The sequence below is a fragment of the Pelodiscus sinensis genome, chromosome 30 (assembly GCF_049634645.1).
Source record: "Pelodiscus sinensis isolate JC-2024 chromosome 30, ASM4963464v1, whole genome shotgun sequence".
In the NCBI taxonomy this organism is placed as follows: domain Eukaryota; kingdom Metazoa; phylum Chordata; order Testudines; family Trionychidae; genus Pelodiscus; species Pelodiscus sinensis.
This window is the reverse complement of record NC_134740.1, coordinates 12,424,920-12,448,997: the sequence shown is the minus strand read 5'-3', so window position 1 is coordinate 12,448,997 and position 24,078 is coordinate 12,424,920. Positions and strand designations below refer to the sequence as shown.

The 24,078-nt window shown below is 47.6% G+C and overlaps 2 protein-coding genes across 2 annotated transcripts; both read right to left on the bottom strand.

Moving 5' to 3' along the window:
* Window positions 1–6,799: 6,799 nt before the first annotated feature.
* On the bottom strand, window positions 6,800–16,281 carry LOC102456442 (olfactory receptor 7A42-like). Its single transcript, XM_075912169.1, has 2 exons — window positions 16,225–16,281; window positions 6,800–7,774 (listed from the first exon to the last, which is right to left on the bottom strand). Exons 1-2 carry the CDS (start codon window positions 16,279–16,281, stop codon window positions 6,800–6,802), a joined length of 1,032 nt encoding a protein of 343 aa, XP_075768284.1.
* A 6,576-nt stretch (window positions 16,282–22,857) lies between these two features.
* LOC102456689 (olfactory receptor 6C75-like) lies at window positions 22,858–23,805 on the bottom strand. Its single transcript, XM_006115843.2, has one exon. It carries the CDS (start codon window positions 23,803–23,805, stop codon window positions 22,858–22,860), a length of 948 nt encoding a protein of 315 aa, XP_006115905.2.
* Window positions 23,806–24,078: the final 273 nt, after the last annotated feature.

Below are 24,078 nucleotides of genomic sequence, written 5' to 3'. Positions count from 1 at the left end.
CAGCGTTTGTGGGCACTGTGGATCTCTAGAAGGTATGTATGGTTAGTTGTAGCAAGACACATAGAGGTGACACTTTACTATGTGAGCGTAATGACAGTCTATATTGTTACAAATTTCAGCCCTCCTGCTATTGTGTACAAGATAATGTCTGTCTGGTTCGCAATCCTGATCCCCGTGCTCAACCCTGTCCTTTACTGCCTGAGAAACAAGGAGGTCCATCAGGCCCTGAGAAAAGCTCTTCCGAAACAGGCTGCTTTCAGTCACAGGCATGGACTGTGAAAGGTCAGATTTTGCTATATAGTAAAATTGAGATGAACTGATGTATGGCCTTACCCATGGCCCATTTTAAAATACGACTTTCTTTCTTTCTGCTACATTCTGAGCTTTTATGTTTCAAATCTTTAACCTCCCAAGTTCACTCTGTGGTTACTCGTCCTAAATCTCCTGGTCGTGACATGTAAATGGGCACCATGACGCCTCCTGCTGCTCACCTAGTAATTTGCTTCTCCAGCCCTGGAGCGTCCCTTTTTGGCCAGTCTCCAACCCATGGTGACCTATTTTCTGCACCTCTGGGTACTGTCCCACCACAGCACCCCCCTCACTCTGGGTTCCTCCCCTTCAGGAAACCCCCAAACTTCCATGCCCACCTTGCCTTAGTGACCCATGGTCTTTCGTCATCTGGTCCCTGCCTCAGAGGCCACCGGCAGCCTGAGAGCCACTCAGGACCTGATGCCTTCGCCTGCCCTGGCTGTCTCCCTGCAGCCCTGGTAACCTCAGGCCTTGTCTCAGACCCTGCAGCCTGAGAGTGGGGTCACCCCACCAACTAGGTCCTTCCTGCTCTCCGACCAGAGCAAGAGTGTGTGTCTCCTTCCCCCCAGAGCCTTATTTATACAGCCCCTGCTGGGCCCCCATTGGCTGTGTCTGCCTCAGCTGTGGGGCTTTGTTCCCCCTGCGCTTGGACTTGCTTTCTGGCCCAGTGACTGTTCTGTGGTAAATGAGAGTGAGCGGTGATTGGGCAGAGCACAGCAAGTGAGAATGATGGCCCAGCTTTGTGGTCCAGTTTTGCTTTCCCAGGACGGCCGGAGACGTGACCAGTTAGTGGCTCACTGAGCTCTAATTGTTGTCTTCTGCCAAGGTGCAGCAAGCAGGACACACTTCAGGTCCTTTCTACCAAGAGTTTGGTGTCCTGTGTTTCAGACACAAGTCTGAGGAGCCCGACTGTTCCTTTCTCTTCCCAGATCAGCCACCCCAGAGGCCCAAACTGTCGTCGCAAAGGAATCCATCCTCATCTGGACAACCATGTATGGAAAACTGTGGGACAATGACACACTCGCACACCCAGTGTAAGGTTTTAGAAAGCCCTGCTTTCAGACTGGGGAGCTCTGCATGGAATCAAGTGCTCTGGTCATCGTGAGTCTCTAGTGAGTGTGCCTGGAATGGTCACTTGCTCTTTTGAGCATGGGATCTGTCACTGCCCCCTCGGCCGGACAACGGCAGCTCCCTTGGGTACATATTTATACACAGACACGTCCTTCCTGACATAATTAAAGAATCCCAGGGCTGGCGGAGACCTCAGGAGTCAAGGAGTCCAGCCCCCTGCCCAAAGTAGGACCAACCCCAACTCAATCACCCCAGCCAGGGCTTTGTCCAGTGAGGTCTTAAACAGCTCTAGGGATGGAGATTCCACCCCCTCTCCATCGGGAACCCATCTCAGTGCTTCACCACCTGCCTAGGGAAATAGTTTTTCCTAATATCCAACCTAGAGTTTCTCATCTGGAATATGTTTATGGCTTATTCTTTGCACCATTCCTATATAAGCCTCTGGCCTCACATCAGGCCTGCCATGCATGAGCTTGTGTTTCAGCCCCTCACCTTACTCTCTTTCCCCACTCTTTGTTTTGTTTGTCCCTTCTGGGAACAATGTTTATCCCTTAACCCAGGAAAGCACAAGGTGTGGCCTGAAGGAGACCCGTTGGGCTAAACACCTGCCATCTGACTTTGCTCTTCACTCACTCATGCCCCCTCTGTCCTTTGGCCTGTACATTCCCTCATATGACCGATGGACCAATTTTATTTGGTCAAGAACCACACCCAGCTCCATCTATGTTTCTCTGCTGTTTCCCAGAGTCCTCTTGTGACGGGAACAAAAATCAACTTGTAGATCACTCCCGGCCTTATGTAGGGTGAGGATGGGGAGGGGGAATCCCTTTGCTTTCAAACTGGATTTCCAGATCAATGTGTGGAAAAATACAGCTGTCCCAAGATGGAGTCTGGCACCATTCAGCCTGGTCCCCTGCCCTGAGAGAGTCACAGAAACCATTATTGACAGACTCTCTGGCCTGTCTTCGACAGCCGATCCAGGTGGGAGACAAACTTCTCCTCAGGCCTATTGATTCGCCTAATGTCTCATTAATATGAACTGGCCGTTCCTAACCACCTATCTCAAATGAAAGAATCTTGCCTTGTGAGAGCTACCCAGGTGTAACTACATTGCACATACAGACACGTCGTCCATATTCATCGCTTCAGATAAAACCATGAGCCAGGCGTACCCATGGGCCGATCATGTTCAGAAAATCAGAACTTTCCCCATGTCCCATCCAATGTTGCACTTTGCAGAAACTGCCTCATAATAATGTTCTCATCGTATTATAACTACACTGCTATTTCTCTGTTCTAAACTAGATTGTCTCTTTTTAACTGCACTGCTTTGCTTTACCTACTGTTAATCTATCACCCTCTTAAAGTCCTAGGCTTCACCACATCCTCTGGCAGGGAGTTCCACAGGTTGACAACGAGCTGCATGAAAAAAAACTTCCTTTTGTTGGTTTTAAACCTGCTACCCAATAATTTCATTTGGTGACCTCTAGTTCTTCTGTGATGGAAACAAGTCAATAACTTTTTCTTATTCACGTTTTCCATCTCAGTTATGATTGTATAGACCTCTGTCATATCCCCCCTTAGTGTCCTCTTTGTATCTTAAATAACTTTCATTGGGACTGTAAGGGTATGTCTACGCTACAAAGTTAATTCGAACTAACAGATGTTAGTTCGAATTAACTTTGATAGGAGCTACACATGCAAACCGCTAGTTCAAACTTAATTCGAACTAGCGGAGCGCTTAATTTGAACTAGGTAAACTTCATTCCACGAGGATTAATGCCTAGTTCGAATTAAGTAGTTCGAATTAAGGGCTGTGTAGCCACTTAATTCGAACTAGTGGGAGGTTAGCCCTCCCCAGCTTGCTCTGGTGGCCACTCTGAGCATCACCAGGGAAACTCTTCTGCCCCCCTCCCGGCCCCGGAGCCCTTAAAGGGGCACGGGCTGGCTATGGTGCCCGTGCCAGGTGCAAGCCTGCCAGCACCCAGTCAGCAGACCCTGCACCTGGCACGGCACGAGCCAGCCACCCGCTGCCACCCAGCCCTCTGCCTCTTCCCGGGACCAGGCTGGTCTAGTGCGGACATCGTGGACCTCATCCACGACCTCTGCACTAGGCACAGGAAAGTGGCCATCTAGGGCAGGAGAGCTGCCAGCCTGGCCACCCAGGAGCAGGTGTGCATGAAAATCAAGGTGGTCCAGTGAGACCCCCCGACCCTGAGCCCTGAGCTGACAACGGCCGTACTGGGTCAGACCAAAGGTCCATCTAGCCCAGTAGCCTGTCTGCCAACAGCGGCCAACACTAGATATCCTGGAGGGGATGGACCGAAGACAATGACCAAGCCATTTGTCTCATGCCATCCATCTCCAGCCTTCCAAAACAGAGGCCAGGGACACCATTTCTACCCCCTGGCTAATAGCACTCCATGGACCAAACCTCCATGACTTGATCTAACTTCTCTTTAAACTCTGTTCTAGTTCTAGCCTTCACAGCCTCCTCTGGCAAGGAGTTCCACAGGTTGACTATTTGCTTTGTGAAGAAGAACTTTCTGTTATTAGTTTGAAGCCTGCTACCCATTCCTTTCCTTTGGTGTCCTCTAGTCCTTCTATTATGGGAACTAATGAAGAACATTTCTTTATACACCCTCTCTATGCCACTCATGCTTTTATAGACCTCTATCATATCCCCCTCAGTCTCCTCTTTTCTAAGCTGAAAAGTCCCAGTCTCTTTAGCCTCTCTTCATATGGGACCTGTTCCAAACCCCTGATCATTTTAGTTGCCCTCCCCTCTTCCACCCTTTCTCTTCCCCTCTCCCACCTCCTTTTCCCAGTCTCCCCCAGTTTTGTTCAATAAAGAGAGTTTCTATTTTTGAACACACATGTCCTTTATTTTGTACATCAGGAAGCGGGGCTAGGGAGGGGTAAGTGGAAGGAGGTGAGGGAAGAATGGGGTATGAGCCCCCGATGAGGAGGACTGGGGAGGTTCTGCGGGCTCCTCGGGGTGGAAACTCTCCTGCAGGCCCCCGATTGACACCCCCGCCCCCGGATGGCAGCCTGCGGCAAGTGCAGCCGAGCTGATGGCCGAGTGCTGTGATGTGCCGAGTGTGGCCACTCAGGGCACTCCAAGCCAGGACTGCTTTGCAAGCGGGGAACCCCTGAGAACTGTCTGTCCGGGGTGGGGGTTGGGACCTTTGAAGCACAGCCCTTGGCTAGCCTGAGACAGCAGCTCCACGCTCTAAGTCCTCCTGTGATGCCCTGCCGGCACTGCTTCCGGCCATCCTTAACCTCGGTTCAGGGTCCACTCAGTGTGGACATGCAAACCTCTATTTCAAATTTAATTCGAAATAGCGGAGCCCTTAATTTGAATTTGGTAAACCTCATTCTACGAGGAGTAACGTTAAATTCGAAATAGCTATTTCGAATTATGTGCTGTGTAGACACTTAATTCGAAATAGGGGGCCTCCAGTCCTTCCTATGGAGGCTTGGTGGCTACTCTGGGCACAACCGGGAAAACTTACTCTCCTCTCCCCCAGCCCCGGAGCCATTAAAGGGGTAGACCCTGACACTCGGCGGGCAAGCTGGTCATTTTAACACTGTTTGCAATACACCACATTCTGGATTAAGCCGAATTACTTTGTGACAAAGATACTGGCCTACAGCGAGTTGGTGGCTGAGCTAGGAAGAGAACTGAGAAGTCTTCTTTTTCACAGTGGTTTCTTACGCACAAGCAATTCAGAGTGCACTTTTGTCCTGCCAGCTGGGCTGATATTTCACGTCTCTGGCCGTTCTGGGAAAGAAAGACCTGACCACTAGGCTAGGCCGTCGCTCTCACTCTCTTTGCCCTGCCCAATGGCCACTCACTGTCACTTAGGACTAGTCACTGGGCCAGAAAGCAAGTCCAAGGATGGTTCTGCAGGCTGGTAGCTAAGATGAACATTTGGCTGCGGGAGACCAAAAAGCGGAACTCCCTGTTAACTATTGAAACCAAATCGAACCCTCTAACAGGAGTGAGACAGATGGGCACCTGTTCCCAATGTGGGAGACTGAGGACTTCCTCCTCATCCAGCAGGGGGGATACTGAACGTGGATCTCACACACACACACACACACACACGCTGTACCCCACAAAGGATCATGGTTGCTGCCCAACATTTAAGTCTTGAAAGATTTTCGTAGATTTTTGCTAAGACGATCCAGCCCATTTGAGTTACAAGAACATCAGAACGGCCAGACGGGGTCAGACCAAAGGGCCATCTGGCCCAGTGTCCTGTCTGCCCACAGTGGCCAATACCAGATACTCCACAGTTAAATGAAAGAATCATTTTTGCTGAAGAAACCAACTCTTCATCCACACAAAGCCGGATAAAGGATACCACTAGTTATAGACACCTCCCTCTGTGCACCTTGTAGGCCCCGCGTTAGGGGACAACAGGACAGTGGTGGGGATAGTTAGGGGAGCAATCGGTGTCTAACCAGTTGAAACAAGGGAAGGGGAATCTTGATATCTTTTCAGGAAAAAAAGGTTCAACATTCTGGAGGACAAGCAAACATCAGAGTGACTCTTAGATTTTATTCTTTAGGTCACTTGTTTGTCAAGAATGGATGGTACGTTCTTTGGTAAAAATATCACATTTTGGCTTGGGGCAGATGAGGCCCGTGTGAAACGCTCTAGGCTGGGATTAGTAAAGTGGCCTACGGCTTTTGGATGTCCATTTCCTGTTCTTTGTCATTCAACCCTTTCTCTTTATTTGGATAGGGAGGGACGCTGGGTCTCATGAGCCCTGAAAACCAGGGCCACGCGTCTGCTTTTGGCATCTACTATATATGTGGCAATATCTATATTGATCTCAGCATCTATAATAACAAGGAGAAGTTCTATGGCACCTTATAGCCTAACAGATATATTGGAGCATAAGCTTTCCTAGGCAAAGACCCACGTCGTCAGATGCAACAACAAAGCTTGTGCTCCAATACATCTGTTAATCTATAACGTGCCACAGGACTTCTTGTTGTTCTTGCAGATTCAGACGATCACGGCGACTCTTCTAAAACGATATCAAGATTTCAGTCTTGCCTTAACTCAGCAAAGAATATGCACCATCAGGAAATTTCATTTGGACGGATATGTAGACTTCTATCCTTCCTCAAAATTTATTTTTTTCTCATTCTTTCTAGCTGTAGAAGGAAGGAAGGAAGGAAGGAAGGAAGGAAGGAAGGAAGGAAGGAAGGAAGGAAGGAAGGAAGGAAGGAAGGAAGGAAGGAAGGAAGGAAGGAAGGAAGGAAGGAAGGAAGGAAGGAAGGAAGGAAGGAAGGAAAAGGTGGAGTAAGTTCAATGAGGAGACAACCTTGTTCTCAAGAAGTTAAATGGGTAAGAAAACATTTCACTTCATCTCAATTTTTCTTTACACCAAAATCTGACCTTTCACACTTCAGGCCTGTGTCTGAAAGCAGCCAGTTTCAGAAGACCATCTCTCAGGGCCTTATGGGCGTCCTTGTTTCTCAGGCAGTACAGGACAGGGTTGAGCACGGGGATCAGGATTGCAAACCACACAGACAATATTTTGTAGAGGATCACGGGAGGGTTGAAGAGCGTAACGACATAGACTATTATTGAGCTCACATAGTAACCTGCAACCATAATGAGGTGGGAGGAGCAGGTGGAAAAGGCCTTTTGCCTCCCGGTGCTGGAAGAGATTCTCAGGATGTTGGCGATGATGCAAATGTAGGTTGTCAGGATAAACAAAAAAACCACAACAGTCAAGATGACAGTCACAAGAAATGCCACCAGGTGCATAGTCTGGATGTCAGCCCCACAGAACGGCTCTGAAAGGACTGCGAAATCACAAAAGAAAAGGTCAATTTCTTTAGGACCACAGTATCTGAATTGCAAAATGAACATATGGAACGTGAAACAGTATAAAATGCTGATTATCCAGGACCCTGCTATCATGTGGCAACAGATCTGGATGTTCATCAGAGCAGCGTAGCGGAGGGGGTGGCAGATCGCTAGATACCGATCGCAACACATGGCTGTGAGCAGCAGACTTTCTGCATTGGCAAGGATAATGTACAAGAAATATTGCACAAAGCAGTTCTGTAGAGATATGGTTCTGTCCCCAGTTGCGAGACTGGCCAGCAGCCAGGACAGGGTGGTGGAGACATAAAAGATCTCCACACCAGACAAGCCGACCACGAAGTAGTACATGGGGGTGTGAAGGTGCGGATCAGTCACCACTAGCACGATGATGAGGAGGTTCCCGGCCACAGCCACAAGGTAGATGACTAGAAACAGCACGAAGAGGAGGGGCTGCAGTTCAGGGCCGTTCCCTAATCCTAAGAGGATCAGTTCCATGATGGGCGTTTGATTTCCTCCTTCCATTTGCTCCGTGGTTTGTACCTAGAAACAAAAAAGCATCAGATAGTCACAGAGCACATGCAGACAGGTTGTGTCGCTGGCTACATTCCTGCAAAGGTGAGGGAAGTAGTTTTGTGCCTCTGCATCTCTCCACTTGAAAAATCACGTTGTCGATAAGTAGACAAAGATTCTTTCCATTAAGAGGTCGCGTGTCCAATAGAAGGGAATCAAGAGCACTGGATCTTAGGGTGTGTCTAGACTGCAGGCTTCTTTCGAAAGAGCCTCTTTCGAAAGCATCTTTCGAAAGAGGCTCTTTCGAAAGAGCGCGTCTAGACTGCAGGCGGATCTTTCGATAGAGGAAATCCGCTTTTTCGAAAGAGAGCACCCAGCGAGTCTGGATGCTCTCTTTCGAAGACAGCCTCTTTACATTGAAGAACGCCTTCCTTCGAAAGAAGAACTTTCGAAGGAAGGCGTTCTTCCTCGTGAAACGAGGTTTACCGCCATCGAAAGATAAGCCGCGTTCTTTCGAAATAATTTCGAAAGAACGTGGCTTGAGTCTGGATGCAGGGGAAGTTCTTTCGAAAAAAGGGTACTTTTTTCGAAAGAACCCCGAGTGTGGACACAGCCTTAGTGAATGACAGAAACATCCTTCCCAACTGCCTTGAACTCTCTTGATTTTTAAATAAATACTTTGAGGCTGGGATTTGGAAATATCTGCATCGTGTCAGTGTCCTATCGGACAATCTAGAGGACATAACAAAAGTCAGTAGATTGGAAAGGATGGTTATTGAACATTCAACCATGGGAATGTCTCTCTCACTTAATTCTCCATTTAAATCTTTGAGAAGTGCATCCTCCAATGTCTAATGCATCCTGGATGGAGTAATTACCCCTGTGGCCAATTTTTTTTGTGACAGTCGTGCATAGTCCCATGTTACCTTGATATTACTGCACAACACAAAATTCATTCTCCACATGGGGTAGAAAAGTGCTGGAACATTGATAAGTGGCAAATTTCATCTCTGTCATTTGTGTTCTTACTGTAGTTTCTGAATTAGTCAGTGCAATCCATCTCGTACTTCCATTTTATTCTTTGAGTAGTGAACTTTCCAAAGTCTAATGTGTCATGGAGGGAGTAATCACTCTCACTGCAAAAAATGTTTAATATCTAGATTATTTCTTGATTGTGAGGGTCTTATGAGTTTTGCAGAGACTTGAGATTACCTCACCTAACAAAATTCATTCTGCATGTGGGGTAGAAATGCACAGGGACATTGGTGAGTGGCAAACACTTGAGTAAGCAGGACGGGAAAGGAGGAAGTGGATGGCTGTATTGTAAACCACGCCTGTACTCTGCTAGTGTATATTTGTAGAGTGGAGAGGAGAGACTGATGTGGGGAAAATAACTGTTGCCTTCCCACTAGAAAGGACCTGACCCCAAAAATGTACTCAATGAGTGCGCGTCTTTGCTGGAGCTGCAAAGGTCTCGTGAAAATAAGAGGTAAGAGGTTGTGAGGTAAAGGGCGGTTTGGCCTCTGTTTTGCATCTGCTAGAAGAAAAATGATTGACAAGGCTGCAGAAGGGGAGCTGACTTGAGGGGAAGCACCTATCTGATGACATTCCCAAAGCAGCCCAACAAACACCAGGCTCTCTCCAGTAGTATCACCCCCACCGGACAGTGTTACGTGACTTGGGATGAATTGGAGATGAACTGACGTTGCCTAGTTTGGTTCATTGTACAAGTACATACCTAACGTCAATCACATGTTTCCCCATAATCTAGTTCCAATACAGCAGAAAACGAAAGGAAAGAGTGACAGGGGATGAATCACTTGATTCCTGCCTCTTTGGTTCATCCCCTCCGAAACCGCTGGTCTCAGCCAGTGCTGGGAGACAGGGCACTGGGGCAGATGGAGCTTTGGACTGGCCCACTCTGGCCGTTCTTATGTTCCAAATCCGAGAGCCGCCCATTGCTCATCCTAGGCAGGTTTTCCTACAGCTCATCTGGGCTGTGGCCCCCAAGGTTCTACCTAGAACTGGGGATCCACTGAGCCTCTGAGCCACCAGCCTGGGATCCCGCTCGCACTGTGCTGCTGTGGCCAGTGGCAGACAACACCCCACTCCTGCCCTTCCTCCTGCACCCACACAACAGGGACCCACCCATCTGCAGAGATGAGCCAGGCTCCCTGACTGGACACGGCACAAGGGGAGTTACAGGCAAGAGAACTACCGGCAGCCAGGTTAAACCACTGATCGGTAGTAATTTGTTACCCTCTTCTCCCAGCCCCTTACCGCAGAGGGGGTAACGCTCACATGTGCTGACCAAGGTCATATTTTCCCCCCAGACATTTCACTTCAACACTCAGGCTACGTCTACACTGCAGGCTTTTTGTGCAAGAACTGTTTTGCAGAAGAGTTCTTGTGCAAAAGGTCTTATGCAAGAGCACGTCCACACTGCCATGTCCTTTGCACAAGAGATGTGCTTTTGCACAAAAGCATCCATGGCGTTATGGACACTCTCTTGTGCAAGAATGCTCTGATGGCCATTTTAGCCATAGGAGTGTCTTGCACAAGAAACCCCTGTTGCCCATCCACACTGCCTTCTTACACAAGAGCTCCTGCACTAGAGGACTTATTCCTTGTGGGCAGAGGAATAACTCTTGCACAGGAAGCCCTATATTCCGGCGCTTTACTATAAATTTACTTGTGAAAGAACGTACGTACAGTGGAGACGCTCTGCAAGTTTTTGCACAAGAACAGTTGTTCTTGTGCAAAAATCCTGCAGTGTAGACGTAGCCTCACTGATTTAGGTAAAACTACAAACAAGCTGATACACTGTTTGGAGTTAATCTGAATGGGACAGCAAACCGGTCAAAGCACATTATCAGCAACTAAACAAAGACAAACTCAGCAGCATGCCCGGATCAGAGTCAGTAGGAAGGACAGATTCTCACCCTGAGATAACAGTGGCCATCTAGCAGACTCTCAAGGTGCAAGTTGCATTTTCTTTGCAGCTTGGGGTTTTCCGGTCTCCAGACAGCAGGTACGATGCTTTTAACCTGGATCCAGCCCTTTGCGCAGGTCAGTCCATCTTCCTCAGGTCTCTGCAGGAATTCTTTTGTATGGGGAGTGAAAACCACTGATTTCACCCCCTGCCTTATATAAATCTGGCAAAGTGTAGGATCCTTTGTTTCAAAATAGCTCCCCAGACTGGACTGTGGAAAAACAGCGATATCCCAAGACTTGGAGCCAAGCGGTCTGATCCCCTGCCCTTGTGGAATCACGACGACTGTTAATTTTAGGCTCGCTGGAGAGTTCTCAGAAAGGCTCACGCTGGGGGAGTTTGGCTTCTCCTGAGGCCTGTTATTTCCCTAATGTTTTGTTACATGGCTCAGCGATCTGTCTGCACTGACAGCACCTTCCCCAGAGGGGGTACCACTGTATAAATACATGGGGAATAAAGAGACATGATCCTTATTCATAATTTGCGATACAACACTAAGGCAGGAATACAAATTGTGTCAGCACATTCCCCAAATCATCACCATGCCGATGACACCTGACGTGAGCTGTCTGGCACAAAATGCTTCATATTTATGCTCTGGTGGCATTGTAATAATAGATAGGGATGTTCTATAGGTAACTGGAAAGCGTACCGGTAAGAATGGATCTCACAGGTATGCTTATTAGTTAGTCTGCTCTTGGCTGTGAACCCCAGTTGTGGCTGGCTAGGCTGGTCCAGAGCAGGCCCTCACACAGCTGCACAGGCCGGACGAGTGGTGAGAGTCTACAGCTCTACTGGGACTGATGGTGGGACCAACTGGTTTAGTTTAACCATGTGACCTCACAACCCAGTCCTCATAACAATGCTTGTAACAGGGAAAGGTGACTCAGGGTTGGCTCAGAACTGAGGACTTATGAAAGCCCCAGGCTACACTGCAGGATGTTACTTCCGGGGTTGAAAGACAAGGCATTTTTGAATGCATTCCCAAAATGTCTCCCAGGGGTGCGTCTACACTACTGAATGTTTTTGGAAAAACATCCGTTTTCCCTACCAAACTTGAATGATGTCCGCACTGCAACTACGTTCTTTTGGAAGAAAATAAAAAAAACAGAGAGGGTTTTCTGACATTCGTAATCCTCTTTCTACAGGGAAAAAAACATTTTCCGAAACTGTTCTTTCGGAAAAAGGCCTGTGTGGACAAAGAAGAGGGAGCTCTTTTGGAAGAAGAGGCAAGAGGAGAAAGCACAGGTGCCCTGATGGCCACTCTGTTGATAGTAGTCACAGCTGAAATGCAAGAGTGTGTCCATTCAGTGTGGACGCTACCTTTGAAAAAGCAGATCGCTTTATTGGTGCACTTTGGCAGTGTGGATGCTCTCTTTCGGACAAAGTTTTTCCAGAAGATCTCTTCTGGAAAAGCTCCTTCCAAAAAAAGCCTGCAATCTAGGCATAGCCCAGGGCACTGAAGAACTACAACTGTCCTGTGACAGCAGATGAGGGTTCATGGGGCTATTTCATTGCTGTCCAGACTCCTGGAATGTGGGAAAATAAACCAAAAAGCTAAAACTTGCAGCACAAATCTACCCAGGACTCTTCCCCATTGATTCTGTCCTCCTCCAAATTCAGTGGGATTGGCAAAAAGTCTAAAGGAATTGACAAGTCCAACTCCCTGGAACTTTAAATAACTTCTGTGAACTCCTTTGACAACCTGAGTCTATATCTTTTTTTTCTGTTCACTCAGCTACCCTCCTCTAACGTATTCAACAGGCAGAACCTCTTCTCCTCTTTTAAAATGAAATGCACTTTGTATTCTGCAGGCGATCGATATGGGCATCGTACAGAAGAGAGAGAACCCTTTGCTCAGGTCTCTCAATGAACTGGACCTTGGCAACATGTCGACAATAGTCAAAGTCCCATAGAATAGTGTGAGAGAGATGAGGTGGGAGGGGCAGGCCTTTTCCTGACTTGTGGTGGAAGGGATTCTCAAGAAGGTGGAGATGGTGCATAAGTAGATGGAATAGTCCAGTATCCCTGACGGGTCTCCTGCTCCATCCACGAGGTTAGCCATTCTGCAAGGTACATATGTTCCTCTGTGCGTTGTGCCGACTCACACAAAGAGCCACTAGAGCAGACCCCAAGAGACTCCCAAAGACCACAAACCAGATAAGTATTGAAGGCACCAGCCTGGTTTACTGGAAACGCGACAGAGTAACAGCTTCCCCGAATCCGAGGTTTAGGGTTACGTTAACATGCTCCTGAGACAATGGCCATGACTCAGTCAGTAGCATGGGATCCACCACTGCCCCCCAGACAAAGGCAGCTCCCTTGGGTACATTTTTATACACAGACACAAACCAGTTACACATCCCCCCTGACATAATAGGTTGCCATGTTGTGATGTCGGAACCAAAGAATCCCAGGGCTGACAGAGACCTCAGGAGGCATCAGGTTCAGCCCCTGCCCAAAGCAGGACCAACCCTGACTCAATCATCCCAGCCAGGGCTTGGTCAAGCCGGTCAAGTTAGGACTTAAAAAACCTCTAGGGATGGAGATTCCACCCCCTCCCTAGGGAACCCATCCCAGTGCTTCCCCACCTGCCATGGGAAATGGTTTGTCCTAATATCCAACCTAGACCACCCCATCTAGAATGTGTTTATGGCCTATTATTTGCACCGTTGCTATCTAGGCCTCAGCGTGGGCTTGTGTTTCAGCCCCTCACCTTACTATATTTCCCCACTCTGTTTTTCTGGGGACAATGCTTACCCCTTATCCTGGGAAAGCACAAGACGTGGCCTGAAGGTGAGCCATTGGGCTCAACACTGTGGCCATCCGACTTTGCTCTTCACACGCTCATGGCCCCTCTGCCCCTCAATCTGCACATTCTCTCGTACGACCAATGAGCAGGTTTTATTTAGTCAAGAACTATCCCCAGCTCCTTTTGTGTTTCTCTGCTATTCCTCATGGGGAGAGGAATAACTCTTCCGGAAGAAGCCCTGTTTTCTGTTTTACTTGCACAAGAATGCACGTGCACTGTAGACGCCTGGCAAGTTTTTGCGCAAGAACACCTGTTCTTGCACAAGAAACCACCAGTGTAGACGTTAGGTGTATAGGCCACACAATAATAGGCAATGCTACCCAGAACAAAATAACTCTAGAAGACCTTACAGGCCTTTCTTCTTCCTCCCCAGAGATACTTTCTGTCAGTTAACATAACCTGATGTTTATCGATCAAACCATGTTGGATTATGAAGGGGCCTATTGGTGTTAGAAGCTCAAGTCCAATTGATTGACAATTGCAAACTGGTGCCTAATTTGTTTAGGTTTGTTTGAAAATCTCAGCCAGAAAGGAATAGGAATTTCTGACTCTCTTTTCAAAAAAATGCCCTACAGGCTCATGAGGACAACTGAAGGTTTCCCGGGTGCCATTCTCTGGGTGCAAGTGTCTCTGTGTTACATGTTCATAACTACTCTACACCTACTGACTCCTACCCAAGTGAAGGGTGCAGAGTGCTGAGATGATGAGACACAGATTAAACATGAGACGTGGTAGTGCTTCACTTATTTCTCTCAAGTATCTCAGGCCTGGAGCTGGAGCGATAGGTTTGACACGTGTCCATGAAGAAATTGTCCAAACTATCATCATGTTTTATGATACTTACATGGCAGCCAAAGCACCTGGATTCATGTCAGTGAAAAGCCCAGCTGAGTGTCCAACCCCTTGAGTTCCCCTGTTAGCAACAAGTGGGGAATTCAGAATTTAAATACACAGAATGTAAACACCCCAGACATTCCTGGAAGGATTCTAAACTTTGGCTTCACTAATTAATCCCCTGGGGTAGACAGTTTGCAGTGAGGACCATTGGGTATTCATCAACAGCAACCTCGGTGGCATCACGTCTTCTGAACTAGCAAAAGAAAGTTGCAGGGAGTTTTCAATCGTATGGACCAAATTGTCCCCTGGTGTAACTCCTCTCATTCTATTATTATTCACCAGGCCATCACACACTGTCCAAACACTGTAGCTTCTCAATGAAGTGGATGATACAAGTCTGAGGAGATGACAGAAGCCTGTGACCATTCTCACCAATCCATGCTGCACATAGAGGAGAGGTACAGTCCCAACACAGGCTGTAGAGACAAGCACAGAGACGGGGAACTGGAATTGGAGGCCTGGTCCTTTCTGGCCAAAGACTCCGGATTGGAATGTGCCGATAAGAACCTGGCCAGATTTTCAAAGCCTGGGATGGTGAAATAGTGTGCCCGTTATTTTGAAAAAATATTTCAAAAGATCAGGCGGCTTGAGTAGATGTGTGGTAGCTATTTTGGAATACCTCTGGTATCCCAAAATAGTTGTGCAGTGCAGACGTAGCCCCTGTTTCTCACTCTTAATTATGCTCTTTCTGTCTATACAGCTCTTCTTTCTTCTCCACTTTTTCATTTTTTACCAGGCATGTTCTCGCTTGTGGTTCAAAAAGAAACGAAACCACTGTCTCCTTTCTCTTTCAATGAGTTCTCAAGTTCCTTTCCTTCACACGGGATTGGATTTGTATCTCAGTTCTGCCTATGTAAATCTATATAAACCTGATACAATTTACCCTGGGGCATCCTAGGCCTATTTATACCCTCTCAAGTGGTGCAATGTTCTTTCTTTGAGTCTGCTGGGATAGGGAATAGCTGGACAGACCCTCATACAAACCATAGACTCTTTGGCATTTTGGTTTTCATCTTCTGAGGTGTGTCTGTGCTCAACTTTGAAGGTGCAATTCCATAGTCCATTAGAGATTTCTGCTTGTGCTCAAAATAGCCTTGTAGCCTCGGCAGTGCAGACTAGCTACCCTGACCCAATCCCATCTGAGATCTAAGGGACGTACACGAGTGTATATCCCACATGACTGCCTCTGCTACCCTGTTCTCATTGCTGATTTGATGCTGCTAGCTAGATCAAAGCTAGTTCATGCTACCCTGGCTGGGAATGACACCTCCCAAGTGCAGAATAGACGTACCCTTGTTTGAACTTTAAATATCCTCCGTACCAACAGATTGACTTATTTTATGTCCTCTAGATTAGCTGACAGGATACTGACATGATGAAGATATTTCTAAATACCAGCCTGAACATAGTTATTTAAAGATCAAGAGAGTTCAAGGCAGTTGGGTGGGACGTTTCTGACATTTACTAAGATCCAGTGCTCATGGTTCCCTTATTCTGGGAGCTCGAACGAGTCTTCATCTGCTAATGGACAACTTCCTTTTTCAAGTGGTGAGATAAAGAGGCACTAAACTTCTGCCCTTAGGTTTGCAGGAGTGTTGCCAACAGCACGAGCCGTCTGTGTTGCACTGTGACTATTTGATGCCTTTCTGTTTCTATATGTAAAATATGGAGTCTGCAGAAGGACGGAATCAAACGCCCATCACGGAATTGATCCTTGTAAGGTTTGGGAACGGCCCTAAACTGCAGCCCCTCCTCTTCCTGCTGTTTCTGGTGATCTACCTTGCGGCTGTAGCCGGTAACTTCCTCATCGTTGTGCTGGTGGTGGCTGATTGGCATCTTCACACCCCCATGTACTTCTTCATGGTGGACTTGTCATCTGTGGAGATCTGCTATATCTGCACTACCCTGTCCAAGTTGATGGCCAGTCTCACAAGCAGTGACAGAACCATTTCTCTTCACAAGTGCTATGTGCAATTCTATTTCTACTCTACCCTCTCCCATATAGAATGTCTCTTGCTCACAGCCATGTACTACAATCTGTATCTAGCGATCTGCCATCCCCTCCACTGTGCCGCTTTGATGACTGGCCGGGTCAGTTGTCACATGGTGGCCTGGGCCTGGATATTCGGCATTTCCTACTGCATCATGCTGCACGTTTTCATCCTGCAATTAGTATATTGTGGTCCCAAAGACATTGACCATTTCTTTTGTGATTTTGCACCTGTTAAAGATCTGTTCAGTGGTGACACCAAGATTCTGCAACTGCTGTCATTTTTTTCCTCTGTCACATTAACTATTGTGATCTTCTGCTGACCCTAACATCCTACCTTTGCATCATCGCCAGCATCCTGAGAATCCCTTCCCACACCAGCAGGCAAATGGCCTTTTCCACCTGCTCCTCCCACCTCATTGGGGTGACAGTTTACTATGTGAGCGCAATGACATTCTATGTCGTTGCACAGTTCAATGCTCCCACGATCGTACACAAAATAATGTCTATCTGGTTCGCAGTCCTGATCCCCGTGCTCAACCCTGTCCTCTACTGCCTGAGAAACAAAGAGGTCCATCAGGCCTTGAGAAATGCTCTTCTGAAATGGGCTACTTTCAGACACAGCCCTGGAATGTGAAAGGTCAGGTGTTGGTACATAGTAAAATTGAGATGAACTGATGTATGTCCTTATCCATGGCCCATTTGAGTCCTTGAAAACAGTAAATTCCTTCCTTCCTTCTTCATTCTGCTTTCTTGGAACCTCTTTATAACACACCTGTCCCAGCAACCTGCCCTCTGATTTGCTCCCTACAAGCTTCTCTCTCATTGGTCAGGGCTCTGAGCAGGCTCCCTCTAGCCCACTTTAATCCCTCTGGTCAGAGAGGGGTAGGCCACCCTCACAGGCTGCTTAGGGGATTGAAACACCCAATTCTGTTGGTCGTCTTGCAGAATTTTAGCTTTCTCTTCTCTCTCCCAGCCTCACCAGGAGGTGGGACACACCTGATGTATGTGAAATAGAAAATACATAACCGGGGGAGAGACACGGGCCTCCAGGGCTGAAGGAGTTCCCAGGTGACCAGCTGAAAGGACTGATTCCTGGGTGACAGGGTATTCCTAGACTTTAGTAAGGCATTTGATACAGTCTTGCATGACCTTTTTATAAAAAAAACTAGGAAAATACCACCTATATGGGGCTACTATTAGGTGGGTGCCTAGCCAGCTGGAGAACCATTCTCATACAGTCGTTATTAATGGTTCACAATCCTGCTGGAATGGCATCATAATTGAAGTTCCGCAGGGGTCAGTTTTGGGACCAGTTCTATTCAATGTCTTCATCAACGATTTAGATATTGGCACAGAGAGGATGCTTATTAAGTTTGCAGATAATCCCAAGCTGGTAGGGGTGGCAAGTGATTTGGAGGATAGGGTCATAGTTCAAAATGATCTGGACAAAGTGGAGAAATGGTCTGAGATAAATAGGATGAAGTTTAATAAGGACAAATGCAAAGTGCTCCACTTAGGAAGGAACAACCCATGTCACACAGACAGAATGGGAAGCGATTGTCTAGGAAGGAATCCTACAGAAGAGAATCTAGGGGGTCAGCGTCTTGCAAAAAAAGCAAACATGATTCTGGGCAGCATTAACAGATGCGTTGAGAGCAAGACACGAGAAGTCATTCTTCCGCTCTGCTCAACCCTGATTAGGCTTCATTTGAAGTATTGCCTCCAGTTCTGGGCACCGCATTTCAGAAAAGATGAGGAGAAATTGGAGAGGGTCCAGAGAAGAGCAACAAGAATGAAGAAAGGTCTAGAGCACATGAGCTATGAGGGAAGACTAAAAGAACTGAAAGAATTGGGCTTGTTTAGGTTAGAAAAGAGAAGACGTAGGTGGCAGGTAGCAGAACAAGGAGCAATGGTCTCACTTGGTAGTGGGGGATGGCCTAGGTTGTATATTGGAGAAACTATTTCACCAAGAGAGCTCTGTCCGGCCTAAGAGGCAGTGGCAGATCCCATGTTACTGAGTTGAGTCCATTGGCCGAACTGCCGACATTGGACCTGGGGAACTTCTTGTGTCAGCTCACCTACCGCATTGAGCCCTTCCAGTAAAGTAGGTGAGGGAACTCTGGGACATACATGTCCAGAGCCCAGCACATGGCCAGAGACAGAAATCTAAAGCCTTAGTGGTTCCGACTGTACAAATCAGGCTGCAATTTGAGGCTAGACCCTTGCAGAGTTTGCGAACAGCTGAGGGGAAGGTTAAAGGATCCCTCTGGGGCCAGATTCTGGGATTTAGGCACCTCTACTTGCTCAAAGCCAAAGTCCATTTAGTGTATCACATGGCCTGCTGCTTTGAAAATCTGGCCAGGTTCTTATCGGCACATTCCAGTCCGGAGTCTTTGGCCAGAAAGGACCAGGCCTCCAATCCCAGTTCCCCGTGTCTGTGCTTGTCTCTACAGCCTGTGTTGGGACTGCACCTCTCCTCTATGTGCAGCATAGATTGGTGAGAATGGTCACAAGGCTTCTGTCTTCTCTTCAGACTTGTATCATCCACTTCATTGAGAAGCTGCAGTGTTTGGACAGTGTGTGATGGCCCGGTGAATAGTAATGGAATGAGAGGAGTTACACCAGGGGACAATTTGGTCCATACGATTGAAAACTCCCTGCAACTTCCTTTTGATAGCTCAGAAGACGTGATGCCACCAAGGTTGCTGTTAATGAATACCCAACGGTCCTCAGTGCAAACTGTCCACCTCAGGGGGATAAATTAGTGAAGCTGAAGTTTAGAGTCCCTCCAGGAATGTCTGGGGTGTTTACACATCAGTGATTTAAATTCTGAATTCCCCACTTGTTGCTAACAGGGGAACTCAAGGGGTTGGACACTCAGCTGGGCTTTTCACTGACATGAATCCAGGTGCTTTGGCTTCCATGTAAGTATCATAAAACGTGAGGACACTTTGGTCAATATCCTCGTGGACACGTGTCAAACCTATCGCTCCAGCTCCAGGCCTGAGATACTTGAGAGCAATAGGTGAAGCACTAACACATCTCATGTTGTTTATCCTGTTTCTCATCATCTCTTTGTTTAGCACTCTGCACCCTTTGATTGGGTAGGAGTCAGTAGGTGTTGAGTATCTATGAACATGTAAGTGTACACAGAGACTCACGTGCTAATGAATACACAGAATGGCATCAGTTCATTCAAGTCTCGGCTTGACCAAGCTCTGGCTGGGTTGATTTAGTTGGGATTGGTCCTGCCTAGAGCAGGGGGCTGGACTTGATGACCTCCTGAGGTCTCTTCCAGCTCTATCGTTCTATGATTCTATGATTCTAACCCTCCGTAATACATATTAGCCAGGAGGGCATTTTCTTTGAAAACCATTGAGAACTTCCTATTACTTTCTGGCTGACATTTTCAAACAAACCTAGCAGAATTAGGCACCAGATTGCCATTGAAAATCAAGGGGACATGAGCGTCTAACTCTGACGCTCCAAGAGCATCTTAAATCCAAGGTGGTTTGATGTGTAAACATCAGGTTTTATTTAGTCACAGAGTATCTCCGGATAACAAGAGCAGTCTGTAAGGTCTTTAAGAGTTATTTTGTTCTGGGTAGCATTGCCTATTGATACTGTAAACCTCTTTGCTGGAGGCATAAGGGATCTTTCAAAAAAGGCTTTCTTTCTCAACAGATCCCCCTCTAGACTGCTGCTTTTTGCAGACAAGAGATGAGTCGGCAAATATGGTGGCCATTTTTATGCAAATTAAGTGCTGAATATTTTAATCCCTGCTTCATTTGCAATGTTGACCTTCCTAATCTGCATCCCTCTGCCGACAGAGGGATGCAGTGTAGACATACCCTCTCAGGTCAGGGAACCAGGCTGAATGGTGCCAGACTCCATCTTGGAATATCTGCATTTTTCCACACATTGATCTGGGAATCCACTTTTAAAGCAAAGACCCCCCCCCCTTCCCATCCTCACCCTACATAAGGCCGGGAGTGCTCTACTGGTTGGTTTTTGTTCCTGTCACAAGAGGACTCCAAGAAACAAAGGAGCTGTGTTAGTTCTTGACCAAATAAAATTGGTCCATCGGTCATACGAGGGAATGTACAGGCCAAAGGACAGAGGGGCCATGAGCGTGTGAAGAGCAAAGTCAGATGGCCACAGTGTTTAGCATCACCTTCAGGCCATGCCTTGTGCTTTCCCGGGATAAGGGGTAAACATTGTCTCCAGAAAAAACAAAGAGTGGGGAAATATAGTAAGCTGAGGAGCTGAAACACAAGCCCATGCATGGCAGGCCTGGTGTGAGGCCTGAGGCGTAGATAGCAACAGTGGAAAGAATAGGCCATAAACATATTCCAGATGAGGCGGTCTAGGTTGGATATTAGGAAAAACTATTTCCCTAGGAGAGTGGGGAAGCACTGGGATGGGTTCCCTAGGGAGGGGGTGGAGTCTCCATCCCTAGAGGTGTTTAAGACCCAACTGGACAAAACTCTAGCTAGGATGATTTAGGTGGGGTTGGTCGTACTTTGGGCAGGAGGCTGGACTGATTTCTCTGCCGCTCTGGGATTCTTTGATTCTAACATCACAGGGTGGCAACCTGTTATGTCAGAAGGGTTGTGTAACTAGTTTGTGTCTGTGTATAAAAATATACCCAAAGGAGCTCCCTTTGTCCGGCCGAGGGGGCCGTTGTGGATCCCATGCTACTGACTGAGTTGGGTCCATTGTCTACGGTGCATGTTAACCTAACCATAAACATCTGGAAAAGGCAGCCAGGCCAGTGCAGCCTCACTCACAAACGCTCGTCACCTATTAAACCATCTTGTTAGACTTTAAAGTGCTGCATAGTTTTTCCTATTGTTTTATCAAGACCAGACTAACAAGGCTACCTCTCTATTACGACTCTATGGAAAAGAGAGAAACCTTAGTTCTGGTCCCTCAGTGAGCAGGACTTTATCGACAATAATCCAAAGGCCTTAAAATAGTGCAAGGAAGAAGAGGCGGCCATGGTGGAAGGGATTCCTAAGATGGAGGGGAAGATGCAGAGGTAGGAGGAATGGAGGTGGAGTGAAAATACAGGGACAGGTTACATTGCACAAAGTTTTATTTCTTGGAGCTTACACCCATGAGAAATAAGAACACAAATACAGACAAACCAAGCAGGGTGATGCCTAAATGGGCAAGTGACCATTCCAGGCGGGCTCGCTAGAGACTCACGACAACCCCAACCTTTGATTCCATGCAGAACTCCCCAGTCTGCAAGCAGGGCTTTAAAAACCATTTTGCTGGAAGTGCTTGCGTGTCATTGTACCACAGTTTTCAATACATCCCAGTCCAGATGAGGACGAATTAGTTTGCAACATTTCAAGCGTCCGGGGTGGCCGATCTAAGAAGAGAAAGGAACAGTCGTGTTTCTCAGACTTGTATCTGAACCACAGGACACCAAACCCTGGGTAGAAAGGGCACTGAGTGTGTCTTGCCTGCTGCACCATGGCAGAAAACGACAATTAGAGCTCAGTGAGCCACTGACTGGTCACGTCTCCCGCCATTCTGGGAAAGCAAAGCTGGACCACAAGGCCGGGCTGTCGTGCTCACTTGCTGTGCTCTGCCTGCTCACTCTTACCATGGAACAGTTCCTGGGACAGGAAGCAAGTCCAAGCCCAGGAACACCAAGGCCCACTGCTGAGGCAGAGAAAGCCAATGAGGACCCAGCAGGGGCTGTATAAATATGGGCTCCGGGGACACACACTCTTGCTCTGGTCGGGGAGCAGGAGGGACCTGGCTGCTGAGGCGAGACAACTATGGCCTGTCCCCACTCCCCGGCAAAGCCTGAGAATACTAGGGCTGTAGTTAGAGGAGGGCTGGGGAAAGGCAAGCAGAGCTGGGCAGCTCTCGCCAGGCCAGCTCCCAGGCTGCAGGGCCGGATGCAAGGCCTGAGCATACTAGGGCTCCAGGCAGGTAGCTAGGGCAGGAGAAGGCAGCAGGACCCCACCACCTTGCCTATGCAGAGTGGCTGTGTCAGGCTGAAGGTGGGCTACGTGATGACTGGCCGTGGGTCACTGAGGTAACGTAGGTGTAGGGGGTTGGAGGTTCCCTGAGGCGAGGACCCCACAGTGAGAGGGTCCTGTGGCGGGGAAGGATCCAAAGGTGCAGAAAATAGACCACAGGGGGGTGCTCCAGGGCTGACCAGCAGGAGGTGTCGTGGTGCACAATTATACACCCCTTTCTCCGGCCAAAAGATTTAGGGTGAGTAACAGCACAGTGAATTGGGAAGTTAAAGGTGTGAAAGGTAAAAGCTCAGAATGCAGAAGGAATGAAGACATTTCCTGTTTTCAAGGAGTCAAATGGGCCATGGGTAAGGCCATACATCAATGCATCTCAATTTTACTATATACCAAAAATGTGACCTTTCACAATCCAGGCCTTTATCTGAGAGCAGCCAGTTTCTGAAGAGCTTTTCTCAGGACCTGATGGACCTCCTTGTTTCTCAGGCAGTAGAGGACAGGGTTGAGCACGGGGATCAGGACTGCAAACCAGACAGACATTATTTTGTGCAGGATTGCGGGAGGGTTGAAAAGTACGACGACATAGACTGTCATTGAGCTCACATAGTAAACAGTAACCATAATAAGGTGGGAGGAGCAGGTGGAAAAGGCCTTTTGCCTGCCGGTGCGTGAAGGGATTCTCAGGATGCTGGCGATGATACAGATGTAGGATGTCAGAGTCAGCAGAAAGACCCCAATAGTTAATATGACAGAGAAATAAAAAGTCAGCAGTTGCAGAATCTTGGTGTTACCACAGAACGGATCTTTCACAGGTGCAAAATCACAAAAGAAATGGTCAATGTCTTTGGGACCACAATATACTAATTGCAGCATGAAAATGTGCAGCATGATGCAGTAGGAAATGCCGAATATCCAGGCCCAGGCCACCATGTGGCAACAAACCCTCCCAGTCATCAGAGCGGCGTAGCGAAGGGGATGGCAGATCGCTAGATACCGATCGTAGCACATGGCTGTGAGCAAGAGACCTTCTGCATTGGACAATATAATATAAAAATAGTATTGCACATAGCAGCTGTGAAGAGAAATGGTTCTGTCACCAGTCGTGAGACTGGCCAGCAGCCTGGGCAGGGTGGTGGATACGTAGCAGATCTCCACGGTTGACAAGTTGGCCACGAAGTAGTACATGGGAGTGTGAAGGTGCCGATCACCCACCACTAGCACAACAATGAGGAGGTTCCCAGACAGAGCTACAAGGTAGATCACCAGAAACAGCAGGAAGAGGAGGGGCTGCAGTTCAGGGTCATTCCCAAACCCTACAAGGATCAATTCCACAATGGGCGTTTGATTCTGTCCTTCTGATGTCTCCATATTTTGTATCTAGAAACAGAAAGGCATCAAATATTCACAATTGAAGACAGACAGCTGGTGCTGTTGGCCACACTCCTGCAAACCTAAGGGCAGAAGTTTAGTTCCTCTGCCTCTCGCCACTTGAAAAAGGAAATTGTCCATTAGCAGACGAAGACTCGTTCCATTAGGTTGTTGAGCTTCCAAAATAAGGGAACCATGAGCATTGGATCTTAGTGAATGACAGAAACGTCTTTGCCTTGACAGAAACTGACTTGAACTCTCTTGATCTTTAAA

Bases quoted from the DNA above. Each gene is read 5' to 3' on its own strand.
- LOC102456689 (XM_006115843.2), bottom strand. From the start codon at position 23,805: ATGGAGACATCAGAAGGACAGAATCAAACGCCCATTGTGGAATTGATC.
- LOC102456442 (XM_075912169.1), bottom strand. From the start codon at position 16,281: ATGCCAATCAGCCACCACCAGCACAACGATGAGGAAGTTACCGGCTAC. The intron at 7,775-16,224 runs GTAGATCACCAG...TTTTGTTTCTAG, and splicing joins TTACCGGCTACAGCCGCAAG to GTACAAACCACGGAGCAAAT.